This window comes from Xiphophorus couchianus, chromosome 4, assembly GCF_001444195.1.
Source record: "Xiphophorus couchianus chromosome 4, X_couchianus-1.0, whole genome shotgun sequence".
NCBI lineage: Eukaryota > Metazoa > Chordata > Actinopteri > Cyprinodontiformes > Poeciliidae > Xiphophorus > Xiphophorus couchianus.
In genome coordinates this window covers 15,459,603-15,486,827 of record NC_040231.1, presented here as the reverse complement: position 1 = coordinate 15,486,827, position 27,225 = coordinate 15,459,603, and the positions used below count along the sequence as shown (strand labels likewise).

At 39.2% G+C, this 27,225-nt stretch overlaps 2 protein-coding genes across 4 annotated transcripts; one reads left to right on the top strand and one right to left on the bottom strand.

The window, feature by feature from the left end:
- Positions 1-383: 383 nt before the first annotated feature.
- dbndd1 (dysbindin domain containing 1) lies at positions 384-19,052 on the bottom strand. The gene is made up of 4 exons (XM_028015009.1): positions 18,363-19,052; positions 12,786-12,929; positions 6,827-6,964; positions 384-1,459 (listed from the first exon to the last, which is right to left on the bottom strand). The coding sequence occupies exons 1-4, from the start codon at positions 18,391-18,393 to the stop codon at positions 1,305-1,307; spliced, it is 468 nt and encodes a 155-aa protein (XP_027870810.1). The 5' UTR covers positions 18,394-19,052; the 3' UTR covers positions 384-1,304.
- Positions 19,053-19,681: 629 nt separating this feature from the next.
- mthfsd (methenyltetrahydrofolate synthetase domain containing) lies at positions 19,682-26,574 on the top strand. 3 transcript variants are annotated; one of them, XM_028015174.1, is made up of 9 exons: positions 19,682-19,844; positions 19,980-20,083; positions 21,141-21,254; positions 21,318-21,431; positions 21,778-21,891; positions 21,991-22,081; positions 22,339-22,451; positions 22,548-22,673; positions 24,814-26,574. In XM_028015174.1, the coding sequence occupies exons 1-9, from the start codon at positions 19,739-19,741 to the stop codon at positions 25,555-25,557; spliced, it is 1,626 nt and encodes a 541-aa protein (XP_027870975.1). In that variant the 5' UTR covers positions 19,682-19,738; the 3' UTR covers positions 25,558-26,574. The 3 variants fall into 3 exon arrangements, with proteins under 3 accessions (XP_027870975.1, XP_027870977.1, XP_027870976.1); XM_028015176.1 differs by lacking the exon at positions 21,318-21,431; XM_028015175.1 differs by lacking the exon at positions 21,141-21,254 and having other exon boundaries at positions 19,739-19,844; positions 24,814-25,557.
- The last annotated feature ends 651 nt before the right edge of the window (positions 26,575-27,225 follow it).

Below are 27,225 nucleotides of genomic sequence, written 5' to 3'. Positions count from 1 at the left end.
AGTCTTAGTAGTCTTAAAAATTATTGAAATAGAAATTAATTAAACATTTTTAACTCATCCTGTGGGTAAACCTGTTGCAGACACCAAATTGGCTTCTCTTTGCAATGTTACTAATTTTATACATTTTTAATTTACATTTATACAATTTCTTTCAAAAAAGAAAGGTGTTTGCTGGATATGAAAATGACAATACAAAACTTAAAAGGAGCCACAATTTTATTGAATCATCAACCGTCCTCTAGCATCACATTTGATCCACAGCATTCAGTTATTGACAGTCCTCCTATAGGCAGGCTGAACATGTGACAAACCAAGCAATCTGTTATCCATTCACTGACAGTAAAGAAATATCTTGAGTTAATTTTACTATTAAAACAAATGTTGGCACTTTGTTGCGTTTTTTTTTTTTGGCATCCACACAAATTATGATGACCTTGAATTTATTTTAATTTATTTTCATTTCAAGTTCTGCTCATTTGCATCCCTGCAGCATCGACTGTGGCAGCCACACATTTTTCTAAGGGTTGGAGGTTGGAGGGAGGGAATCGGTAGCAAAGAAGAAAAAAAAGAAATCTGTGTATGGAACAAATTATTGCAAGTTGCTGCTACTTGGGTGTATTTACTTGACTTTGCTTGTGTACACCACCTACAATCCTGCAGGGGGCGCTGGCTATACAATTTAGAGAAAGAAGTGCAACTTTTTTATTCAGGCTTTTTGCATTCCAACACACATTTATTGTAATAATGAAGATATTACCCCACATATCTTCATTAGGGCTAACTTTGCTAACTTCACAGGCAGCAGGAACCCCTGATGAATTAATAAAAAAACTGTAAGTCTCAATAAGCGCAAGGATGTTTTAATTTATGTTTCATCTAACCTCTCAAGATCTGCCATCATTGTGGCTTTAACTTTTGCTGCCAATCTCATAATGTTGGCCCACCCTGAGGTGCTGTAAGGACGAAGGTGCTGATACTCTGTTGACCTCATACCCTGTCTATCTAAAAAAAAACAAACAATATTTAAATCATCTGGCAGCTCAGAGTGCAATAAGAACCCTCCGCTATAAAAACACGATGACTGCACAGGTTTGCTTGGGTTAGTTAGTGTGAGAAATGAGCGGGAACAGTGAGATTATTGCACGTCATCATTGTCTGTAGAGCAGAGAGCCGAGTTTCCAGAGTTGAGCCTGAACGCGCCAGCACTGCGGGGCGTCACGTGCGTGCACAGTGGCAGATGGAGGCGTCTCGGTGGCTTGGTTTCACCACTGCGTCTGTCCAACAGGCTCGTTTCGGGTTGAGCTTTATGGATGCTTCGCTCTCTCCAGCTTCATTAAGGGATCTGCTGTGTCTGAGTCACTGTGGTGCTTCCTCTCACGAGGCAGCTCCACTTTACTGCAGCGCGTCCACGAGGGAGAGCGCATGTAGCCGCTCCTAGGCAGCACAGGCTGGTGGGAACCTGAGGGCCACAAACACATCACTGGAGCTAAACAGCTTGAGGGTTTTTAAGAAAGAGACGCACATAAATCAGGCTGTTCAGAAACAGTTTATGCAAGGAGAATAAGAGTGTTAACGTTGGTAATGTTGCACCCTACAAAAGTACACTTGCAGTTATCTCAGGAACTCATTTATTTCTGTATATAGTATAAAACAGAATTATAGCAATATACTATGAAAACTCCTCTTCCATAAAAAGACCTGAAGGAAATGATTAGTGTTTTGTCACTTTGCAACCAGGACATTTAATCGCCTTTTAAAATTTTTTTTTATTGACAAGCAAAGTAGCACGTCATTGTTAAGTGGAAGGAAAATTATTGTTTTAAATTCAGTCAAACCCTTTACCTTCGTAAATTACCTCATTAAAAAAAGAAAAACCGAATCCACCGATGTAATTCAATCTTAATATAACACCGACTGTCCTGTGGAGATGTCAGAGGTTTGTTAGAGACCTACCAAGACCTACAATCCTTCTAAACTACTGGGTTGGATAAGGACAACATTATTAGTGGAGAAAGCCAGGAGGTCCATGGTAACTCTGGAGGATCTGCAGAAATCCACGGCTCAGGTGGAAGAACTATAGATGGTTGTGCATTTCTAAAATCTGGCCTTCATACGAGAGCTTCAACTAGAAAACCCATGTTAAATCAAAAGCCAAAAACTTATTTTTTCTGACTTATGGTGTGGATGAAAAAAAAAGACAAAGAAAACCTCGCTGTAAACACTTTAGCTTCACCAGCTATATACAGGACAGTTCTGGAAGAAAAGACTGGAGACAGGAGAGGAGAGTTACCTCCCAACAGGAAAACAAACACAAAGAGAGCTGTAATACAATGATTTATGTGAAAAAATGTATTTCCACTGGATTAGCCAAGTCAAAACCTATTTCTTAATTAAGTCAATATGTAACAGCTTCAAAATAGCTGCTTATAAATTCTCTACTCCCCATGACTGAGCTCAAGTTATTTTGCAAACTAGAATGTGCAATAATTTCAATCTCTAAATGTGAAAAGTTGGTAAATATAAATCCCAAAACTCACTGCATACAAATAAAAAGCCAGATTTTACATTTGTTTATACAAAAAATTGTTTAAAAATCCCAGATTCTTTTAACTAGTTTCCTTCCACTTCACAGTTATAGGGCACACCATTCCAATTAAACACATTGATATTTGTGTTGGAAATGTGACAGAAATTCACTGAAGAAAAGAGACCTGACCATCACATAGAATAAACAAATTAATCTCTCAAAAGAGAGTGAAGATATTAACATTCTCTCATCTGACATGGGACAGACTTTAAGGTGTTGGTGTTGTTGCCACTTCACGCCACTTGGTGGTGTTGTTGAACCTTCGTCAATAACATAAAATCAGCCTTAAATGAGTGAAGTAAAGCTCTTGTCCTCTGCACACATCAGCCTGATGTTGGGTCTTGTCTTTTCAAGTTCTCCGCGTAGATATCTCCCCAGAGACACACCGTATTCTGCCATATATTAAAGACCGAGAGGCGACAAAAGAAAGAGAGGCGTTGGAATAAGACAAATATTGATCTCAGATGATTGATTGCCTCTGCTGGATTTAATGAGATGTCAAACTCATGTGAAGCAGCGAGGACTCCGCAGTAACATGTGCCATGAGAGAAACCTCCCTGGTGCATTTACGCCACGAAATAAATGTCTGCAACGGGTGCAAGCTGAATCCTGCCTGTGTAATGCACATATGATTGTTTTGTGTGCTCTGTTTGAATCTCTCCTGACAATTGGATTGCGGGAAAACATGAGAAGACAAAATGGAAAAAATATTTATGAACTACAAACTACAATAGTTGAGATGTTTCTTTTTTGTCCCTTGTTCTTTTGCTTTCGCAGGCGCCAGCTTTGTCTAAGCTCCCAGACAGACAGTGCTATAAATATAGATTTCTCTGCTTCAGTCAGTGAGTTTCTGATTCACTTAGTGTTACTGAATCACAAGATGTCTGCAGTTTTCCTCTAATTTGTAAGGTATAGCTTATAAAACTACATAACAGTTGGTAGTCCTATGATTACAGCTCAAGATGTCTTGTTGTTCATTTGAAGACATTGTAATAAACCCTACATCACTGTAAACTGTCAAAGTAATTATGTCTAAAAATCCATATCAGCTCTTCCCAAATTCTGCAAAAAACAATTTGTTTTCTTTTTTTCTTGCACAGCTCAACCAGCGTTTGTGAACTAGGGCAAGCAGTTGCTGATAATGATCTGGAAGTAATTAAAGGCCTAGGTAAGTGCTAAAGGCAGCCAGTTTGAGCCGGAACCTGACCTTTTTACATTCAATGGTGCTTTTATAGACAGACTCATGCTCCCAAAGGAGGAACATAGCTGAATGGCTGAAGAGAGAAAGCAGCTGTTAAATGTACACTTTGTGGGATCAAACTTAACTTTTCTGTTTGCATTTCAAGCAATTGCATAAAGACAAGTGTAGTGTGGATGACGGGTCAGGTGATCCAAAATGCTGCAGCAGGAGTTCTAATCAAAACTAAAAGAAAAGCTAATTTTTCCCAATTTTGGCTTCTCTTCATTGGTTCCTGACCAAAATTGTTGCATTGTGAGATCGGATAATTGTTTCATATGTTTCCAAAGGAGGCAGCTCCTAAATTTTAAAGAGCAGAATGAGAGGCAGATGTTTTGGTCATTATGTTCCTCTATTTGTTTATCGTCTCACAGATGATACTACCAGCTCAGCGTTCCTCTGTTTCGTTCTGTTTCTCTCCAATAAGAAGCCCTTACCTCTGTGCACTCTATGCTTCTCTTCAGTAAAATCCTGGACTAATGCTTCTGTGTTTAATTTTTGTTCTCTGAAATCCATACATTCGTCCTGCAGCTGAAGTGACAAATCTCTGCCCGTGGTGGGTTGTCTGTGTGTATCTAAATTTTATGTTTCGTGAATCTGACTTGAGGATAAAACGAAGAGCAAACCAACTAAATCCCCGTCATTCTTTTGCTCAGATTCTCTAGAATAAAAAGCCTTTAATTGCTATTTGTTCTGAGCTTTCTAGACTGAACATGCTTTGCCACATGTCCAAACTTACACAATCTAAATAGGGATTTAGACTGCTGCTTGCCTGAAGGAAGGTGAAAATAAAATCAGACGACACAAGATTTGAAACTAGGAAGACAAAGTGCACAAAGGAATTCCTTGCATTCTGGTTGTGCTTAAATGGCTTGAGAAGAAACAGGCTTTGTTTCCAGAAGGGGAAAATCAATTATTTAACAGCCTGCATTTAGCCTGAACTCACTCACCCATCTTCAGCTTCTCTCCCCGCTTTAACCATCGTCTGAACCCTGATACGTCCTCACTATTTTTCCATTGAGCGATTTTCTCTCGCAACCAAAGCTTAACGCTATCTGATCCGAGTTTGAGTGGAAACCTCACAATTCACAAAAAGTAGAATCCAATGTAAAACCGATATTTCGTTCACTTGTGTATTTTAGCTGTCAGAAAGAATTAATCTTGCATATCGCTGCGTCTTGCTTGCTTTTAAATCTCCGTAGCTCTGTGAACATTCCGCGTGTTTTGTGAATAGCTGCCTGAAAATCTGATCCTGTTTAGTTTCACAAATTCTGTTTTAAAAGATGCAAAACCTTTTTCTCGCTGTCTGATTTTAAATCATACCAAACATTTTCTATTTTAGGCCTGTTAAGATCAGCAAAATGATTTCTGTCTTCTAAATGCCAAAATAAAGAGGAAAGGTTGTTTTTTTTTGGACAACTTTTAATACTTTCTTCAAGGTCAGACAATTATAAAATGTAAGATTACAATGCTTCCACTTTCATTGTACAATGAGACTAAAATAAAAATAAAAAATGTTTTTTTTAGTTTTAGTAATAAACAGAAAAGAGAACAGGGAGAGGGTGGATTTCTTGAAGATGAAGGTGTTTGCATTGTTCAAGGAGAAAATGACAAAAATGCTATTTTTAGCTCGGAGGTGAATGTGAGACAGCAGCCATGAGACTGATTACATAAATCTGTTTGATTTGCCACTTTGCTAGAGCTGAGCAAACACTGCTTCCACATTTCAGTGCCACGTCTAAGAGTTCAGTCTGAACTTTTCTGCACATGTATTTCATGCTTTTGTTTGTGTTGCCCACATCCTTTCCTCATCACCCTGACTGCTGGTGTGCCATAAAGACTTATGTCTTGTCTCTTTCTTCACCAAAAACGGTGAACCATTTTAGAAAGAGGTTCAGCACCATCATGCCACCACCATGACTCACTTTGAGGTTGAAGTGTAAGTTTTCAACCCTCCTTATGTTTGAGTTGTCCCCTTGCGACAGAAGGCATTTGCCTCTTTTATTTTTTAATCTTTCTCGTTGCCTCTCTTCCACGAAGGCCACATTGTCCTGTGAAGTGATTTTCCCACCTGAGATATAAATCTCTCCTTCAGAGTTCCCCTGAGTGTCCTGGCTGCATCTCTGATTAATCCTCCCTTCGCCCAGCCTGTCAGTTTCAGTGTGTCTCTATTTATTGTTAGGTTTGTTATGTCTTCCGGTTTTCAGATGATGGACTGAACAATGTTCAATGAGATGTTCAAAAGTTTAAGATGTTATTTTAAAACCTAATGAAGAGAGATTATCTCCCTTCATATTTTTAACTAAAGAAGCATGTACTTCATTAATATAAGCTACTTTGTGTTGGTCTCAGTGTTTCTCAACCTTTTTTGGGCCAGCGCCCCCCTATCCATTATCCAGGTCCCTCACTGCCCCCCACCAAAAAAAAAAAAAAAAGACATTGTAGGCTACTTTGCACTGAATATTATTTTATTATTAATATTACTACGACTATTGTTCATGCTTTAATTTTTATGGTTGTTTCTGTATTTATCATTAAAAATAATTATAAATAAAAAAAATCTCACCACAAATATGAACACTATCTGTGACGCTGAGGGTCACTTGACCTTTGAGCTCTTCATTGCTCAGCAGGGTTTTTCGGATCCTGTTGCGATAATCATTTGAAACTGTAACTCGCTGAAACAGACTCATCTGCAAATGGATGGCTCAGCTCTATTGTGAGATTGGTCAGACACATTTATCAACATTCTTCGTTCAATGTTAGCGATTCTTTACATTTCTCTTGTTACTGTAGATTTCTTTTGTCATCCGTTGAATACTGTGCCAGGCCGAGTTATGTCTGATAGAGCTCTTTTTTTTTTCCTGGATGGAGGAGAACAATTGAGCTGATTGAACTGTTGTGTTTTTGTCTTTTCAGAGCTACAACTGCTACTTAAGCAATAATTGTAAATCTCTTTCATTTACTTCCTTCCTTTGCGTTTACTGTAGCACAGGGCTTACCTGCTGGGGACTCTCTGTGGTTTTCCTCATCAGAATCAGCGAAGACTTCGGCCAGTTCTTGGTCAGACATGTCTGTCAGCTCAGTCAGGTCCAACAGGTCAAAGTGGACCTCCAGAGACGACACACTGCTCAGAGGTTCTGTGGACAACAGTGACGAAACCAGCATGCTCTCAGTCAGGAGGAAGGGCTAAAAATATACTAGTTGTGCACATTGTTATTTCTCTTACAGATTATTGGACAATTATTCTTTTTCTGTGTCTTTTTTTAAACATTTCCAGTTTCATCAGTGCTCACTGCTGTACACTGAGTGTATTTGTTTTAGCTTGACGCCTGTGTGTGTGACTGTAGGCTGGAAGGAGATGAATACAGCCACTTCTTTACCACCCCACTATTTCATTTTTCTCCCCTACGCTGCACCTGTTCATTTTATTACCAACGCTTGTTCTTCATCAGGTCAAACGCTCTGCTGCCTTACGCAGCAGGGTCATATTTACATGTAGCATGCATTAAAGTGTGTGACTCAGCACTGCAACCAGGTATCCAGGGGAGCTGAATTGGTAATGCACTGAGGCAAGGGTAAAATTTTAATCGGAAACGCAAGGAATTTATATATGCAGTGCAGCAGGAGTCTAAAAGCATTTGCTATTCTCTCCATCGTTAAAGTGAGAAGCTCAAAAAGTGTGCACACTGCAATACAAAAGCAGATTTTGATATAATGATTAATCACTTTACAAACTTTCACTACCTTCACATATATCTTACGAAATTCCACTAGAAACAAATTTAAAGCAGGAAGAAAGATAAACATCAAAAAAGCTGCAATAACCTGACTGAGTGAGTGTGCCCACCTTCAAAACAGTTTATTTTTGTTAGGTTTCGTTTGGCAGAGCCAATGCACAAACAGCTACATAGCGCTTTTCCTAGTCCAGTGGACTCCCAAAGCGCTTCACACTACACCCAGTAATTCACATATTCACACACATGCCGATGGTGGTGAGCTAGACTGTAGCCACAGCTGCCCTGGGCAGACTGACAGACACAAGGCTGCCATACAATCTGACCACCACAGCAGGCGAGGTGGGTGAAGTGTCTTGCCCAAGGACAAAATGCCTGAGACAACTATTCAGCTGTCCAAAACAACTGATTTAACCTAGCACCACCTTCACGGCGTGGCTATTTCTCCTCGACGATGCAGTATCCAAGTTACCAAGCTTCTGCCTCCCTCCCTGCACCTCCCCCACTCAACTCCTTCAGACCAGCCAGCAACAATTAGCAAACACCTGGTGGAACTGCGCAACAACAGAAGGTAACATAGTTACATAAATATGCTATAGAGTTGCACTATGTTCCTTTAAAATACTTAATACTGCGTCTTTAAAGGAAATGATCAAAGCAGAAACATTAAAGGAAACCAAAAACCGAACACCAAAGGATCAGAGCAGTTGAACGATCCTTTGTTTCATTTCTCTACTTTGCAAAATTAACCTAAAATTAAAAAGTAACCTCAGAGCAGAATAAAGCCACCACCATATTTCACTGTGAAACTTTAAAAGATGTTAACCACATATGGATGTTTTCTTTGGAAGAACAGATTAGGGAACTAGGAGCTTGCTGTCACGTGTACCAATGCTGGGCACAAATTCCCACAGGACTTTCAATGTTGCTATGAGTCTCTTGGCAGCCACTGTGATCAGTTTCCATCTTTTATGTTTAGGACTTTTTGAAGAATGTCTAGCACCTCCAATGTTTCTGTGGTTCCAAGTTATCTCCTGTTATTGCCGGTTGTTGTTCTTGTGGTATTTATACAAACTGTCCTGGACTCTCTCCAGACTAATACCTTTGTACAATAATATAATTTTTCCCAGTTTATGACATCTCTTCAAATTATGGCTTTAGTAGAAGAATGCAAATGTGCAAATGTTAGGAGTGTCTGACTAGAAAGTTGAACTTTACTATATTTAATTAGTTTTCCTAACAAATGGCAGACATTAACTCAAGAACCTGACTGTTGAAACTGACTTAAAGCATACTTATGCACTCAGGTTATTGCACCTTTTGTTTTATTACATGTTTTTAAACTTAATAAGAATCCACTTTTAAAATGATTCTTTATTGTCTCATGATTTTACATCTCAAGAACACGGCATTTTAACAACATATGTTGGTTTTTTTAGCTTAGATCTAGATAAGAAACAGTAGCAGATGAACGTGTGATTTCCTCATAAATTAGTTGACAACAGTTTACCCTGTAAAGTCTAAAGCAAAGCTCTTGGGTCAGACGTTGAGAGGAGAACAAAAGGAGAATGGCAGGCTGAAAACTGCTATTATCCCGTCTGCATGCCGCTTTCAAGGCTGCTTCATGTTGAAGAGGCAGAGCCAAATCTCCTGCTGGTTTCTTTGTCTGCTGTACCTCATTTCCTCCATTCTACACCAAACAGACCCAATATTGATTTATAGAAGAGTATCCATCATGCTGAAATAGTAGCAATGAGTAATTTGTCAAATATATTAAGAACATTCAACACAGGGTGTAGCGGGAGACATGTGGGATTGAAACAAGGAGGCTGTAAAAATGAGAGAATATAGATAATAGACAGATTTTATCATTTACAATTATGTCTGAGTATTTCAAGGAATACATTTTTCATTTAGTTCACTGAAAGAGGCTTGTTAGCAGTTACTTTTATGAGCATCTTTTTTCGGAGGTAAGTGGAAACTAGAGGCAATGAGACATGAAGAGAATTGTGGGGGAGGAGATGAAAAGAAAAGCGGGAGAGGAAGGATGATAGGGAAAGTAGGGAGAGTTGAAGCTACAGGAGAGATGATAAATGTGCAACAATAACAGAAGGGAAGAAAGACATAAGTATAAGACATAATGTGGTAAAAATGTTCCTTATTATTGCAACATAATTCCCAATCAGCTACGCTTCCTTTTCAGACGTTTTTGGGGGTTTTTTCCCTCATGTTTTTTTGCATCCTCTATGCCCTTTTACTTCTTAAATTATTGATCAGTGTGATTTCACTCCCAGGCAGGCACTGAAACAACTGCCTCATCTCAAAAGATGATCAGAGAGCCTCTGAGACATGATTGGGGAGGACTACTAAATCCTGCTGAGACACGCCTTAGCTGAAGCCGAAAAAACTGGAAGAATTTTTTTGCCTAAAGCACATGTAAATAAATCTCTCTCTGCATGCAAAATGATGGATTTGACACAATTCAATGAAAAGGGCAGGATAGACAACTATTAGACACGGGTTGAGTCTTTAAAAAAAATAAGAAAGCAGGGTTTAGATCATATGTATATTTTTTCCTTTGCAATTTCCTTTCTGCTGGTTTATAACAAAAAGATTTCACACAGTACTTTAATTGAGTGTTTCTGTTATTTATTTATTTATTTATTTATTGGTGCTTTATCTTTCAAACAATCTTTCTTATCTTGCCATAGATGTTGGCATTTAAAAAAAAACGTTTTCTGTCAAATTTTAAGAAATGATGTGCATTTTGTGAAATATCAACCTATGTCATGGATTTCTACTGTTGATTGTTTATATGCTGCTGATTTGTCTGTTACACTTCCTTCATGTTCTGAAATGAAGGATGTGCTGCTGCACTTTTGCCTTTGTGTGCGTGTGCCACACATTATTTTACACACCAAACTATATTTTATGACCACCGTAAGGCCCTGTTTACATGACAGTGATACAACAAAAATTTTAATTTTGTTCCATTTCTGTTAACACATTTACATGAAGACATTCTAATTACAATATTTGTTTACACAGTAACGGTACACATCGAAAAGGTGTAATGCCCTCGCCAAGCCACTAGTTGGTGCTAGGTGCGCAAGTGTTTAAAAAAATAGTTCTACTTGAAGGCACGTCGATTCGCGTTTCCCCGTCAGGTACCGCTCCTCCAGATACTGGGCACTATGTGTGTCTGATTAGGTGGCAAAGCTGGCGCCGCAGAATAATTAATAATAATTAACTCGATCAAACTTGGACATGTAGATATTATTAATTTCGTGCTGTGCTCCACAGCAAAGGGAAAAATCGTTAAAGTACAACTCAAAACAAAACCACGTCTTTCTCGCTCTCTGTATCAGCGCAGCTGCGCGCAGACTCGTTGCCATAGCAACTGATAACGCCGCAAAACGAAAAAAAAAACACTCATATATTTCCCCACACAAAGAGCAGAACATTCAGCCTGTTGCAGTAGTTTGGTTTTAGGCTTAATGTTTATTTTGCGATTATTAATAAGTGATTGCTGTGGTAAGAGGAGAAAACTATAAACATGTCGCTGCACTTGACTGTATGGCTAGCTCTCTTACTCTGCAGTTGTGGAGTCACAATGTCTGGGATCATGAGCGCCCCCTGCCATGAGGCAAGAGAACTGCCTGCCTCACCTCGAATCTGATCTCTGCCGTTTCTGATCGCTCCTCAGGACACGAAACACGTTACACACACAGTTGGTGACAACAAGCACTGTACATTATATAGATAAGCTAAATGATGGAAAATCAGTTTATATATTAAAAGTTTTTTAAACCATGTTATTGGCGACGTACAGACAGGAGGAGCATGCTCTCATAGAATGGCAGCCAGTGCAGTTAGCCAGAGGTTGCGCAATCCCAGGTGAGGCTCAGCTCGCTGCTGCCTCACCGGCTGCGCTTCCGAGCATTTGAATGGGAAAATGCGAAAATTCAGCGATTTTGAAGAAAAAATAATCAGAATCGGTAAGCTAAATGAAAAATAGGTACTTTATAGTACAAACTACAGGGTGAAAGTAGCAATATAAATAATTTTATCATTATATATTATTTTTCCATGATGACAGGTAAGGCTCTGCCTCCCCTGACCGCACGTCACTGGTACAAACACAACAAAACTCTTCCATTTTCACCAGAAATTGTTGTCTTGTAAATATGGCCTAAATGTCTAGGGTTGAAAGTTTAATGATCTAAATTCCACCGCAACTGGTCAAATAATTTTTAGCTGCATTTATCAGAAAAAAGTTCCAAACCTTTGCCCTTTCAGCCTCTTCAAGAATTCAATAAACTGAGTTAATCTTCCTTAGGGCAGACAGAGATTCTGCGTACTGCAGCATGAGGTTGAGTAACAATGTTCTAGGGTCTAGGGAGTTAAAACTTTCCATAGTTTATGTAAATTTGTGGTGGTACATGTAGTATGGTTTCGATTTGAAGTTACAAAAGTATTTTACAAGTAAAAAAAACTGTAACAGAGTGGAGTTTAGCTTGATATTTCTTAGACATGAGTCACTTTGATCTCAATGTATATAATTTGTTGATCATCTTTTGCTTCACTTAAAGTTTTAATTAGATCTTCTTAAAATAATTTATGTTATTTAAAATAGTATCATTAATATCTTGCATTTAAACCAAAATTCTGGTCGTTTATTTCCTCAAGCATTGTCTTCTCACTAATTTCCCTCTCCTGTCTCAGCATATTATCTGACCTGCCAGGTACCAAGGCTGGTTAATGTGTCACTTTAAATCCCAGAGACCTGTTTAGTTAGTGAAGCAGATAAAAGTGGCCTTGTTGTCATTTATGTCGCTTCTGTATTTTCAGTTGCTGTGCTTCAGCGGCCGTGAGGTTTGGTGGCACATGTACACGAGCCTCTGTGTGACACAATGAGTCCTTTCAGATGAAACTGTGTCACTGCAGTCTGGTGGAGCAGAATACTTAAAGGAGACAGAGACGGTTAAGAAGGCTTAAAAATTTAGAATTAGTGCATGCTAGATGTGATCTAAATCAACATAGTTTTTATCATCATTAACAATGAAAGCGCCTTTCTTTTTTTTTTCCTCGAGAAGTGTGGCAGCTAATCTGTCAGAAAGTTTCACTTTTAAAAGTTCAAAGGGTTCCTTTCTAGTGAAGCAATATTCTCAAATGTTTCTTAGCCTCATATCTCCTTGTCTTTACCCATCTTTTTGACACTTACGTCTCTTCTCCCTGATGTGCAGCAGGCTGGCAGTGTGGCCCGACAGGCTGCCCTCTGCCTCCCCTGACGGGTGCTGGAACAGCTCCTTGGATAAATCCCCTGAGCTGGACGGCTTCAGTAGCTTCTGGATGTCTTTGTTGGGCTCTATCGTCACATGGTCCCAGAAACAGAAAGGGAGAGAGTGGAGGTAAAGAAAGTTATTGATCCAAGGATTTTTGTCATTTAAAAAAAAAAAAAAAACATTTTAGGAAATTAGATTTTTTTTCTATATGTTTGATCTCCACTTAAAAATCAGGAACAAAAGTGTTACAAGAATGTGGAAATCTGACTCTCAGAACAGAGTGTCAGCTTGACACAGACATCTTCATTGTCTCCAAAGAGAAGGGACCGAACGATAGCAAAGGAATAAAAACACCTAAGAAAAGTGGCAATGAGATGAATGACTTGAAATAAGGCAGGAAAGGTAGGGTGGAGGGAAAAAGGTAGAAAATTAAAACAGAGTGCCAAAACAGAAAGATTAAAACATTTAGACAATCAAAGAATAAAGGCTGGGAATAAGAAAAATGTTTCATACTCTGTTTTAGTTTTCCATATTTATCAAGACTTAGAAAACGTTTCAAACTTTATATTATGCTTTTCAAGTTTGTGTATATACTCTGTTAGACATATTCTGTACTGAAAAAACTCTGTGTTCACCAATCATTTTTGTTACATTCGCTTATGTGATTGATTTTTCATTCTTACAACCTCTAGTCAAGTTTATGACTCAAAATTGCAGGTTTTATCCACAGCTCATATTAACGTATATTTTAAGTGTTAACATGTTTGAAAAATATGTGAGCATCTTTGTTGTTAGAACCTTTAAATGGTTTTTCCAATATAAACCTTTGTTTTTAATTTTATTTAAAGAAACCCAGTGATCATGTCCCTGTTGATAAATGTTTGCTTTTCCACTTTTGTCCAAAGTCCCTAAAGTTTTAGGCTTGTTGGTAAGCGATGTCATAAAAAAGCAACATTTCTTAGTGGTGAAACAGCAGCTCTATCTGACACAGCAGTGCACAGACACAACGCAGAAAGAGGTGAAGACACACACTGAGCCACTCAGTGTTGAGCTTTGAAACTGAATACGCAAAATGAGATTTCATTTCTCTGATTCCCTCCTTTGTTCTCATGATCAAAGATTAAAGTAATTGTTGATGAGGAAAATGTTCCTTTCTTTGTGTCCCTGCAGCCATTGCTGTCAATGTGCTGATTCCTGTGTTGGAAAAATGTTAACTTCCCATTTTATGCCTTAATTAAACACAATTTAAACATCGTAGAAGAGATTATAATCATAGAAAAAAATGGAAAACATATGCTTGACCAAGCAGACATAACCAGGACAACATTCTCATCTTTTATGAAAAACCAAACTGTTGGTTATTTCTATTTTTACAAGAAAGAAACATAATTGCCTTGAGGGAAAAAAAAGTCCTGTGATGGAAATGCTCTTGGAAAGACAGAAGGATCGATGATAAAACTAGGTGTTTCAACAAGAACCCAAATCACACAAGCACTGTGATCAATAGGAGCATTTAACAGCAGAGATACTGTAAATGTGCATTAGTGCAATACTGAATAGAAATGAACAGACAAATGTAGAGGCAAAGTGTGATCATTTCTCTTTCAACGCTAAAGTTTCTCGACACCTTCTCCGTTATTTTACACGTTAAGTATGGTGGTCTGGGGGCGTGCTGTGGTGGCGTAGCGATTAGCGCGACCCGTATTTGGAGGCCTTGAGTCCTTGTCGCACTGCCGTCGTGGGTTCGACTCCTGGACCCGACGACATTTGCCGCATGTCTTCCCCCCTCTCCTTCCCCGTTTCCTGTTAGCCTAATATCATATAAGGGACACTAGAGCCACAAAAGACCCCCTGGAGGGGTAAAAAAAAAAGTATGGTGGACTGAATTGGTGTAGATAAAGAAGATGCTCTTTTTTATTCTAATAGAAGAGTTTTTTTTGTTGTTTTTTTTACAGTGCGTCAGTCAACAAACCTCGTGAGATCACTGAAAATGAAAAACTATGCGAGTCATAATGTGTTGTCCTTGTGTTAATCTGATCTCAGCAGACAACATTCGCTTAGATTTTAGATCAAACTGTCTGGACCGGCATCAATCTAACAAAATGAGGAAGTTTAGAAAAACATTCTTTGAGGCATATGGAGCATCACATGAATTTTAGGTATTCATGTTATGTTTCATTTCATTTTCAGATGTGACATTCATCACCATGCAGTCACGTTCTTTCAGCTGATGAGTTTGTGTTTTAAGGGTTGACTAGAAAACAATCATCCTCTTCACTTCTAAAGTCACTAAACAGAACGAATTTATAATAGCACACTTTCACATTTAGGAGTTAATGCTCCACAGAGGTTCTGCTTGATCGGGGTTAAGACATCAAAGACACAGCTGAAAACAAAGTTTGGGCAAAGAAAAGCACAGGTGCATGAAAGGTGCTGCACATTTCACCGAAATACAAGAGTGTTGACGGTGGGTCGAGCAACTAGAAACTACACAATGATATTAAAAATCTTCCGTTTTTAAGGAGAAACGATCAGACCTGAAGAACTATTGCAGTGCAGTGTGGGAGTGCAGCAGATGGGTTTCAGCAGATGGCAGCCACCATTTCTCCGTGCAATATATGCTCAAAGATTGTTAAATTTCTGGAACAAAGACGGCTGAATGCAGTAGAGCGAGGGGGGAAGATGGACATACTGTGATATGCCTTTGAGAAGCAATGGCACTCGTTGGGTATTGATTTATTTCCCCCACTGAGGAGCTGAGCCTTGAAAGATTTCAGTTTAACCTCTGTAGTCCTAATGAAATGTTTACTCAATATTTGGACAGCGTGATGGGTTTCAGTTTCTACAGCAGTGTCTCTGTTCAGCCATATATCCATAAAAGCTGAACTTGAATGTAAAAACAGTTTTAAAATGCAAGATGTTTTACGGTTCTCTATGTCTAATGCTCAGAATGCATGTCATGTTAAAGTTCCCACAGAGTTTTTTTTCCCTTTCTTTTTTTTTTTTTTTGCATCTGTGGTTTTGGCGAAAGATGATTCTGGACTTCAGTCAGAATATAAAAATGGCAACAGACAAAAAGAGCCTTTCCAGACATCCCAGTATCATCTACATGTGAGGAGAAGAAGTTTACCCAGCTGGCCTGATCAAGCAGCCACCTGCTGAAGAAGCTCGGGTCAATTGCAAGGGTGGCTTACACATAAAAACAAAGCTGGCTGTCATATATGCGTCTCTCTCAGGATGCGGCTGCCCTCTGACTGCGCCGGTCTGCTGCAACTGTCTCTGCAGACGCTAACCCAGGACATGTGAAGGAAGACGAATAGATAGGAGTATGACAATGGTCTAGAGTGAGATTATTATCTGGGGTCAGATTGAATTTGATCTCGAATTAACACTCAATTACTGCAGGACAAGAGGGACAAATTAATACACCATTCAAGATGCCGTCAATGTTTCTTCTGTATTCTGTGTTTGTATATGTAAAGTATACACAAACTTCATTCTGTAGGTGATTTTATATTTTCAGTCAACATCTCCTGCCAAACTGAGTTGGTTTACAGTCATGAAGTCAAAAATAATTTCTGCTGTTAACATCGATTGTTGTCTTGTTTCATGTCGGTCAGCCAGCAATAGGAAATTGCTGGGGTTTGCAAACACATGGCGCATTCCTTAACAATCCAACCACAGATAATCTGAGTAGAACTGATGACAAAGGAAAGGTTTTCCTCCAATAATTAGACGGCATAGATGGCAAACGATCCGAGTTTATCTCCACAGTACTCAATGACAACACAAATGAGCAATAATTAAATACAAATGACCTGACATTACCTGATAGCACTTATACACTAAACCTTCATGAAATGTGTCATTTTACTGACTTTTATTTTACCCTTTAAGGACACATTTTGCTTTAGCATGCAAACACTGGTGGAGACTGTCAGCTACTTGGCAAAGGAAATCCTACCGCATAGGAAGGCATTTAACACAATATCTTAATCTCAAATCACTCAAGACACAATCTGTCTGAAAAGCCGCTGTCATGCTTTGAATTATATCCAAATTTGGGGAAACAATGTTTTCTAATTGATCGCATTAAATATTCCAGAATTGAAATAGGAATTCCACAAGGAACCGTCATAGGTCCCATAATTTTGAATCACATTTTAATAATGTCTTCAACTTTTGTACCGGTGCTGCATGACTGGGATAATTGGGAAAACAGAGATGCTACAAATTCAAGAGTAAAGAAAGTGTTAGTTTTTAAAGTGTGTATTTCAGTGTTTGAAATGAAGTCACGCCTCCACTTCTGTGTAACTGAAATCAGAGAACGGTAAATATCATTTAAAACCTGGTTGATTTAGCAGCAAGTGTACACTCATGTCATGAATTGGGATTGTTACAAATTATTTATTTCAGTCCTGATTTATTTTTCAGACACATTTAGGTGCTTGTTGTTTTTGTATTTTGTTGCTATTTTTTTTTTTATATATATATATCTGTGGCGTTAATTTAAGGACAACTCTTTTATAAATAATTTAGAACTGTTTCAGTATTGAAAACTTCCATGAGATTAGCTCTGTAATTTAGCTGGTGGCTTATGGACCTCATTATAGGACAATTATGACTTTGTAACACTGACTCCTCTCAGCAGCTGGATCTGAATTGGTAATGCTCCATTTGAAATGGTGTACAAACCACACTTACCAATTGCATCAGCATAAAGTAGCTGCAGCCGCTCACTTTTAACTGAATTCTTGTTCGATTATTAAACTTGCGCAGATGTTTGTAATAGAAATGCAAAGCACAGGGTGTTTTTATGATTAGTTTATCTATCAGAACAGAAGAATATGTGCAATTAATTTCTGGTAATCCTGAATGACTTATAGAGCAATAATGTTCAGCTGTCAAAAACAATTGTTTTGTCTTCATGTCTTATTACCCACCCAAACAAAATTCAATAAACTGAACATCCCCCTTTTATTCATCACAGCTTAATGGGCGTGTTGTTATCTATAGCATACCAGTGCTAAACACAAAATGCAGCTGTAATGTCATCACTTTCAATTATGATTCTGTCCAGCAGCCGTAATAAAGCCGTCCTCAGTGCCACCGTAGCACAGGCTTTTCTGGGTGGCTTTTACACAAAGGCTACACTATTGTTCCACAATTTGTATTTCAGCAGTCCAGCCTTTGCACGGTTGACCTCCTGTGAGCTGATTTAAAAGCAGATTAAACTGTGTGAATGGGGAGGAAAAAAAAAATCAACCCTCCTTTACTACATCCCTTGTAAAAGAACAATGATAAGTAGTGCTTTGGTGCTATATTTAACCACATATATCGTTAATGAACTCTTCAAGAGTTGCTTAAGATCGGAGACCAAAAGCAGAGATAGTCACACAGTATATCTGAAAAAAAGGGAACAAAAAGACATAATTTTTAGCACAAGCCTCCTGGAGCGAGACAGGATTCTGCTTCAGCCCTGCATTTAAAAGAAAGAACAGGAAAATGGCTCTTACCTGGGCTCCCTGCCCCTCCCTGTGCCTCCATGCAGCTCAGCCTAGAGTGTTCTGCCGCTCACCACACCAGCATCGGAGAGTGGAGGACACAAATGGGGAAGGGGAATGTATGCGAGTGAATGTGCATAGGAGAGAGTAAAGAGGGGGTGGTGGAGGTGGGTGGACACAGAGAGACCTAAGCTCTGAACTGGCTCCGTTCCACCCTTTTCCCTTTTTTTCTCTCTCTCTCTCTACTGCTGTGCAAATTGTCCCAAAGAGGAGATGTGGAGTTCCTCCTCCAGCTCAGTCCACCTGTCCCGCTCTGCCATCAGAGCCATGTGAAGACTACAGAGCGGACAGGGAGGTCTGGCAACGGCGACATCACAGCAAATTTATCAGCCACTTGCTTTGGTAAACGCAGCATTGTGAGGCTTGGCTCGGTGTGTGTGCAGAAAACAGAGAGCAATCCAGAGCAAAGAGGAGAGAGAAAGAGAAAAATGGGGAGGGCTGGGCTGGCCAGCTGCCCAGACTGCAAGAGAGAGTGGGGGAGTCAGGGGGAGCAGTGGACCACTGGAGATGGAAAGCTGGTGGGAGGAATACTAGGGAGGACACGTGCATGAGTGGGACACAAACCCATTAGTCAAGTTGACAAACCCAGTTGGGTCAGTTAGTGTGAAATATTGAAAATTAAGGCGTGGTGTCTGGATGGCAGTGAAGAGCTGTTCACTGCAACAAAGACAGTTTGTTAGAGGAAAAAAAAGAAATTGCCATACCTTTAGATAAGAAGGAAATGGAGCCTCCCTCTTCCCAGTAAAATAAGCTGGTGCAGCTCGCCCTCTACTGGAAAAATGAGATAATGTCACGTTGTCAGAACACAATTTTTGATTTAGAAAGAAGAATGTGTTTGAGAGAGCTGTTTGATCAGAAAAACAGACAGCACAAATATTTTATGTAATTTCTTTTGTAAAACTTAGAAGTGAAAAGTTAGATTTTATCTCAAGTATAAAACAGACATTCAATGCTAATTTATGATTTCCTTCCAATGAGCCAGAGTTTTTTTTTCTTCACTCTTTATTTACGTTTTTCTTTATTTTACTTTATTTAAAAAAAAAAAACTAAAGTTAAATCCCGATCAAATTTAAATGAAAATGTTTCTGTTTGTTAGATCGCTTTTCTCTGACCTCTAAATAATTCAGGGATTAAAAAAAGGCCAGTATTTTGTCTGCACATCAACTGGACATTGCTTCTTGATAAGAGCGAAACTTGAAAGACATTGTTTTTATGAAATACTTGCATTCACGGCTGCGTAGAAATCGAGTTCGCGCTTTCTAAAAAAAAGAACTGTCCTTTGGAAGCTTCCGTAGCAGTGATAAACATTGACAAGCAGCTGTTTCTGCATGTTAGCGCTCACGTGGAAGATTTTCCAGTGCAAGTCAGTGTTGAAGAAGCAGCTCATTTCTAACCCCAACAACATCATGGAGCCTGTCATTAAAATAAACCCCGGTAAGAACAATGTTCCTCCTCGCTTTACTTCTGTTTATAAATGTAGCTAAGGTTCTGTCCAGGTCGCTACCATCGTTGATGTAGCTTCGTCTGTTTGGACTTCTCCTAACCTCTTTTCCCTCTTCTGACGTCCAGGAGCGTCGAAGTGGGACATCCGTCAGAGGGTTTGGGACTACATAGAGGAAAAGAACTTGGCTAACTTTCCCAGGCCTGTCCACAACAGAATCCCAAACTTTAAGGCAAGTTCCGACTACAGAAGAACCACCGCGTTTTTAAATGACGTGTTCCGACATCGTAGTACGTTTTTTATTATTTGTTCATGCTAATAGTTCTTCCACCATGAGTGCTGCTTGTGGGCTATTTTGGGTCTCTGGGGTCGTTATTTTTTAGGGACCCTAAAAATAGCACGGAACAACTGTTTTTCTCAGTTTTCTTAGGAGAGATACTTCACAGACAAACGTTGCAGTTCTTCTACAGAGAAAGATGATCATCTATGCAATCTGACGGGGTTAATTCCAAAACTCCTTTTTTAGTTTTGCGTCACATGGTCGGTTTTCTGCTGAGTGGCATATTCGACACCATGTGCATGGAAGAGACTGGTAATGCGCAGCTTTGCTACAATATTTTATTAGGTTTTTATGTGGTGGGCTCTGCTTAAAAGAGTAAATCATGGAGAAGTGAGTGGAAGGAAAATCTTACATAATATTCTAAAAACTTACAATTTAATTTAAATTTGTGTGCCTCCTCTAATACGCCTAAATTAAATCTAGTGAAACCACTTGATTTAAAAGTTCGCCTAATTATCAAATATAGTCCACCCCTTGTGCAAACTAACCGCAGTGTAAATACAGATGCTCTGCAAAGGCTTCAGAGGTTTGTTGGGTAACTTTAGTGAAGAATGCGTGTTCTCTGCTTTTAATGTGGGAAAATATAATGTTCAATAAAAATGGATGCTATGGCAAGGTACTACAGCTATGATATATCTACAAGTTGTCCTCTAAGCTTAATTAAATTTGGGCAACAGATTAATTGATTTAGAAACCTGCTACAAAGTTCCCTGTTTTTAGCTATACTTGCTACAAATCAGGGAACAATTAAGACAAAATTATCTTGTAAACATGACAAGTAGTACTACCTCTCAGTAGTAGTGTTCATTAAACTGATTGATACCCAATTGAATTAAATCGGGTGTAAACACAAATTTATTTGCTACATTGCCTCTAAAATAGTAATAGCAGAAACCTGCTATTTATTTATTCTTCTGGTTTATTTTCTTATTGTGTGTTTATTGATCAGGCAGCCAATCAAGCATGCAACAGGCTTGCAGAGCTTCAGGAGTATAGTTCAAGCCAGACAGTGAAAGTAAACCCAGACAGGCCTCAGCAGCAGGCTCGCTTTATCACGCTGGAAGTAAGTTGACCAAACGTTTTAAAAAAAACAAACTTGTGTGAATTGCTATTCTTTCCTCTCTAGGGGGCTTTCGGAGCCTGCAGCAAAGTGGCAGAGTTGCAGACTTTCGCCCAGACGGCCGAGGTGAAGGTGGATCCTGACAAACCTCTGGAGGGTGCTCGGTTCGCGGTGCTGCAGGTAGCATGCGGCTGCTGGAAGAAAAGCACCAAAAAGCACTTTCTTAAAAATAAAAAATTCTTTGCATTTTTATGAAAAAACTGTAGTTGCTCAGATTAATCTGGAGATATAAATCTATAAAACAGTACATGGAAAACAAACTATTTAGTGGAGTTTTAATTTTTTTTTTACTTTATATAATTAGTAACATCGCAACAGTGTACGTATGTCATTTCATCTTGAATCTTACTGCGACTTTCATCCTCACTCTACAGTTCTCTGATATATGCCAGTCATATATCAATGTTTAATTAAAGTTAGTCTAATTCCCAGTCTTTAGTGGTCTATTGTTTGGCATAATTTACAGGCACAGAAGACTTTGTTGGTTCCAACTCCTCGTCTTCGCTCTGGTCTCTTCAACAAGATCACCCCGCCGCAGGGTGCCAACAAAGAACAGCTGCGTGTTTGTGCTTCATCTCAGGTTTGCAATTTCAACCTGAAACAGTATTCATAAGAGTCAGAGAAATTAAGAGGTTCTTCTAATTGTCTTAAGTTTTTGTAACTTTTAAATCTGCTGCAGGGTGTGAAGGACTTCAGTGTTCCTGTTGGCCTGGATGCAAAAGTGAAGGTTGACTTGGTGGTGGTTGGCTCAGTGGCGGTTTCTGAGAAAGGTTTGTTCTTTTTGACCAAAGACTGCTGTTTAAAAAACCCCCAAAACTATATATATATATATATATATATATATATGGTATTTAAAATGGTTTCTTCAGATCTGAAAGTATTGGAATTTTCTCATTTATTCACCCAAATAAAATAACGCTGTTGACAAACATTTTCTTTTTAATTATTATTAGCTTAATTCTGTCTGTTATATAATACAAAAAATAAACATTTCTTTGAAAAATGCCTGAACATGCACCTTCTGCAGGTTGTCGGATTGGAAAGGGAGAGGGTTATGCTGATCTGGAGTGGGCCATGATGGCTTCGATGGGAGCTGTGAATGATTCCACTGTGGTCGTCACTGTTGTCCATGACTGCCAGGTTAGTATTTGTCTGATTTTCTGGAAAATTGCAAATGTTTTATAGTATTTTTTTGCCATTTAATGAAATGATTAAATTGCTCCATTTGTGTTTTAGGTGGTAGACATTCCAGAGGAGCTGATGGGAAGTCATGACCTGACTGTTGATTACATCCTCACACCAACCAGAGTCATTAAGACTGAATGCAAGCTGCCCAAACCACAGGGAATCATCTGGACTAAGGTAAAAGCTAAGGCTATTTATCTGGCTTGTGTACTGCTAGTGTGAGATTACATTTTGGTTATTCTTTTGGCATGATGATTTAAATTAACTTTCTCAGGTTGAGAAATATATCATGTTAGTTGAAACGTAGTCAGAAAGGGACCCTTACAGTTCAAAGGTTGTTGTTTTTCTTTTTTTTTTTGCACAAAAACTAAAGCTTTAATATTAATATATTTAATAGATTCAATTGCAGCATAGGAACAATTGTTGCTGTTATGCTTTAAATACAATAAATTAAATGTTGTTTTATGTTGTAATTTTTTTTCTGTAAAAACTGAGAATATACTCTTACTTAAAGGTTGTTATACCAATAAAATCTTTTTATTTTATGTCAGACATTGTTCTCTGTTGTCCATTTGAAGTTGCATTTATAACTTCTACTGACTTTAGATTAATCTCTAAAGTCAACTGAATTTTTCCTTTGATTTTGCGTGGGTGAATGTATTGAGGAATACATTTTGACTTTTGTCACTTTTTCCATACTTTGACCAAAGCCTGTGTATAGCTTGTTTTGGTCGTATCTACTCACAGCCTTGCCTGTCTGTAGCACACAATACTGCCTTTCCAGTATTTCAGCTGTTTCTTTCGCAATGACCCAAACATATCAATTTTATTTTCCAGGAAACTACATATGAATTACATATGAATAGAAAACTTCCATAAACATAATCCTCCTCACCACTGGCTTTGCTTCAAACCACAGCGATATTAAATTTTTTACTCATCCAGCATCAGAGTATTTGTTTGGTTTTCATAAACCCAGTTAGCTGCTCCTCTGCATTGAAACACTTCTTGCTTTGTCATGGTTATGTTAAAAATCATGACATATATCTATAAAATAAAAAAGAAGTTGCAAAGAAAAGCAATAGCATGAATTAAGGCACTGCATCAGTCCTATTTGTTTCTTTTTTTTGTCATTTTTAGCATCATTATACCTGGAAATCCTTTGAGATAAAATGTCTTTTTTGATGGAGACCTGGCCTAGAGGCACATTGGCATATATTTATAAAATTGTAATTAAAGGGTACAATTAAATCATTATAATTGTACCTTTATAATGATATAAAGATACATTATATAATTATATAACTTGGTCATAAGTTAGTAAAATGTGTCAATATTTTCACTTCCTATTAACTATTTTACCTGAGTGTTACTGCATTTTAGGTACTTCTAGGGTCTTTCCCCTCTGCCCAATGCACATATTGAATATTTATAAGATATTTTTAATTTCTTTTATATAAAGAAATACAATTTTTAATATTATTGAATTTATTTTTTCTGTTGAAACGGTGAACTTGCTTGCTTATTTCTCTTGCAGATGCTTTTGCTGATGTTCTTGTTTCATATTGGCAGTCGTCTGCCTCTAGGTTTTGATCAGGCAGGTTTTGCAAATGTAATTTACCTTAAAGGCTTTACCCCAGACTGAGCTTCAGTACCTACGTACTTTATTAAGGTCACACTGCCTCCTAGTGGGCCAACCCGGCTTACTCATGTTCTCATGAGACACGAGTGTTTTAAAAGTGTTTCTTTATGCAAGTGTTTCACTCATATAGCCCTCAATGCACAATACATCTGCTGTTTGAACGTATCCTCTCTGTGTGATGTCCAATCATTACTTTCTTTCCTGTGTATTTATAATATCGTGTGGCTTGAATCCTCCTCCTTATTTATTTCCACTGGCAGAGACTGTGTGTGAATTTCTTGTTGATAATATTTCTTCTCATCAGACACGATGAGCATATCATTCTCATCGTGTGGCCATGTTGTGTGTAACCTCTGGGTTCTCTCAGACACACATGTAAGTAAACAAGGCCCACTGACCTCCCAGCCAGGAAGGCCAAGTCTGATCATCAAAGGCGGCTCTGCCCAGCCACCTTGGCTCTGCAGGGTTCAGGAGGAACGGCCAGTGTGAAAAACAATAGGCTTGTATCCTTTACATGACTGGTCAGCATCAAAGGCTGCCAGGACACTTGAAGACCCAACAAATCAAGACGGCAGCGGTTATTTTTAACTGTGTGGGAAGTGAAATATCCTGAGGCTGTAAAGATATTTATTAACGGCGGGCAGTATGGGCTAAAACCGGTTCTTTTGTCTTTAGCTGGACGCAGAAAAGTTGGAGAAAATTCCCATCCTGAAGAAGCTGCGTGCTCTGGAGGAACAGGCTGGGAAGGACGTGACTCTGGGGACAGCATCGCATGCAGCAGAGCCCGGTCTGCAAACTAATCAACTGAAAAGACAACCCAGACGGAGGCCAAGGCGGAATACACAACAGGATACTGAGGGAGAAACCAGCCAGGAATCTAGACAGGAGAAAAAAGGAGAGCCAGATCAGAAACCCAGACAGCAGCCTGCTAGAGCCAGGAAAGACAGCAGGGGAAGTGGCAGAGGAGATGAGGAGGGAGAGGCTGGCAAAGCGGTGAAAGGTAGGAGCAGGAGGATGGTGAGGGAGCAGGGCCCAGAGGAAGGTAGAGGTGAAGCGACGACCCAGAGGAAGCTCCCTCAAAGTGTGACCACCGTGTACCTGGGAGGAATCCCCGCCGGGCTGCGCGTCAGCGAGCTGAAGACCGCGCTGAGGGAGAGGAACGCCGCCCCGCTGAGGCTCACCTGGCAGGGCGCACAGCACAGAGCCTTCCTGGACTACAGCGACCCTCAGGTGGCAGACCAGGCCCTGGAGGCGCTGCAGGATCTGAGCCTGAACGGTCACAGCCTGCAGGCCGAGCTGGCCAAGAGCCAGCGGGGACACAAAAGGTCCGGACAGAGACAAAAACCATCCGCGGCTGCGAAGTCAAAAGCGTCCCCGCCAGATGCTAAAAGTGACGCCGCCAAGGAGGCTGATCAGTAACAGCAGCAGGCAGCGTACCGCCACAAAGTATCTTCATATTAATGCATGTTTAATATCTTTAGAAGTGTTGTTCTGTTTTTATCATTTCAAATGGAATCTGTTACATGAGCTTAATGTTCGTTGTAGTTTTCCAGCAAAAACAAGACTTGAAGGTGTGAGGAAATTAAACGTAGGGTCAGTATCAAACATTTCCTGAATTGTATTTGTTGTAACATTTGAAATAAGCTTAAAGATTCCCACATGTGCCTTTCTCTGTTTACACCCAACTCTCACTCCATGTGTTTAGGTGATCTTCCTGCCTGAAGGTTTATTTTGTGTAATGTCTTGCTGAAGGTCATGATGTTTCTGTAGCTTTCTGTTCTAATTTAAAGACGCACTAAATGTATTTTTCATAGTCAAGCTTTTCCAGCTATAAAAAAGCTTTTAGGGCTGATAGTCTGCTGGGGAAAAAAAACTAAACAAGAAAAACGACGCAAATGACTCCCACCATCTGGAAACCGTGTAAATGATATTGATTATGGATGCATGAGACTTTACAGTGACATTTCAAAAACCTTTCAGTTTGCAAGAAAACTTGCATGCACAAAGTTGCCATGTCTTTAATTTATATATATTTTTAAAGCGTTCATTTTTCGTTTTCTTTGATCAAATTCTAAAAAACAGAAGTGTTGTCAAATTTTGTATTTAAGATAGCATTGGAAACCACTGAAACCACACATGTCCCACTGGACAAACTCAAAGTCAAACCTTTTGTGCTATTTTAGCTAAGATTTATGTAAATCTAGAGAGCCCTAGTTTGGCCGTCATTATTTTTTGAGTTATTTGTGTGATTTAACCTGCAAAATTCAGGTGTTGTAGTTCGAGTTTAAGATCATTGTTTGTATTTTTGTGTAAAGCTGTTACGTTAAGGCAGGCTTGCTTCTTAGTCATTTGAACTTTTTTTTACTGTGACATCCTGATTCGATCCTCTGTTTAATCTGTTTGATAACACTATTAAAGCACCCAGTCATAACTAGACAGCATTTGTCTTTTTTCCCCCCCATATTAAACAGTTGCACCAAACTTTGTTCTGGTTGTGATGGATGTTGAAGAGGACGAACTTGTGCCCTTTTGTTAAAATGGGAGATGCGAAATGTGAGCTCAGTCTTCAAACTAAAAGCTATTCCAAATGGTAGAGCTTACATTTATGCATGACGTTAAGACAATCATTTTCCTTTTTGAAAACGGGGTGATAATGTAACACATAAGACGCCAGTTGCACTTTAAAAGTGGAGCGAATCAGAAGTTTTTTCCTAATGAGTCACTGCCTTTCTGAAGTTCTCACTGCAGCTCACCTCTGAACCTGTCTACCTGAGCTTCTCACAAGAGATTCATCTGAAACTCAATCATACAATCCCCTTATCCTGATTGGTGTGTAATGTATTGTAGCTCTGTTTTTTTTTTTTTTTTACAGATCTCAATGTTACCTGACAAATGACCGCTTTGGTGTCAGCTCTGTTAGCTCTAAAGCCCGGCTCCTCTGAGACACCAGCCCGCGGTGCATCTGTCTGCACGGAGCGGGGCTCGGGCTTTTTATGGAGCTGTCAACCAGGCCTGGCCTGGGAACAGCTGCCCGTCCCTCTCTCTCTGTCTCTCTCTCTCTCTCTCTCTCTGTCTCTCTCTCTGTCT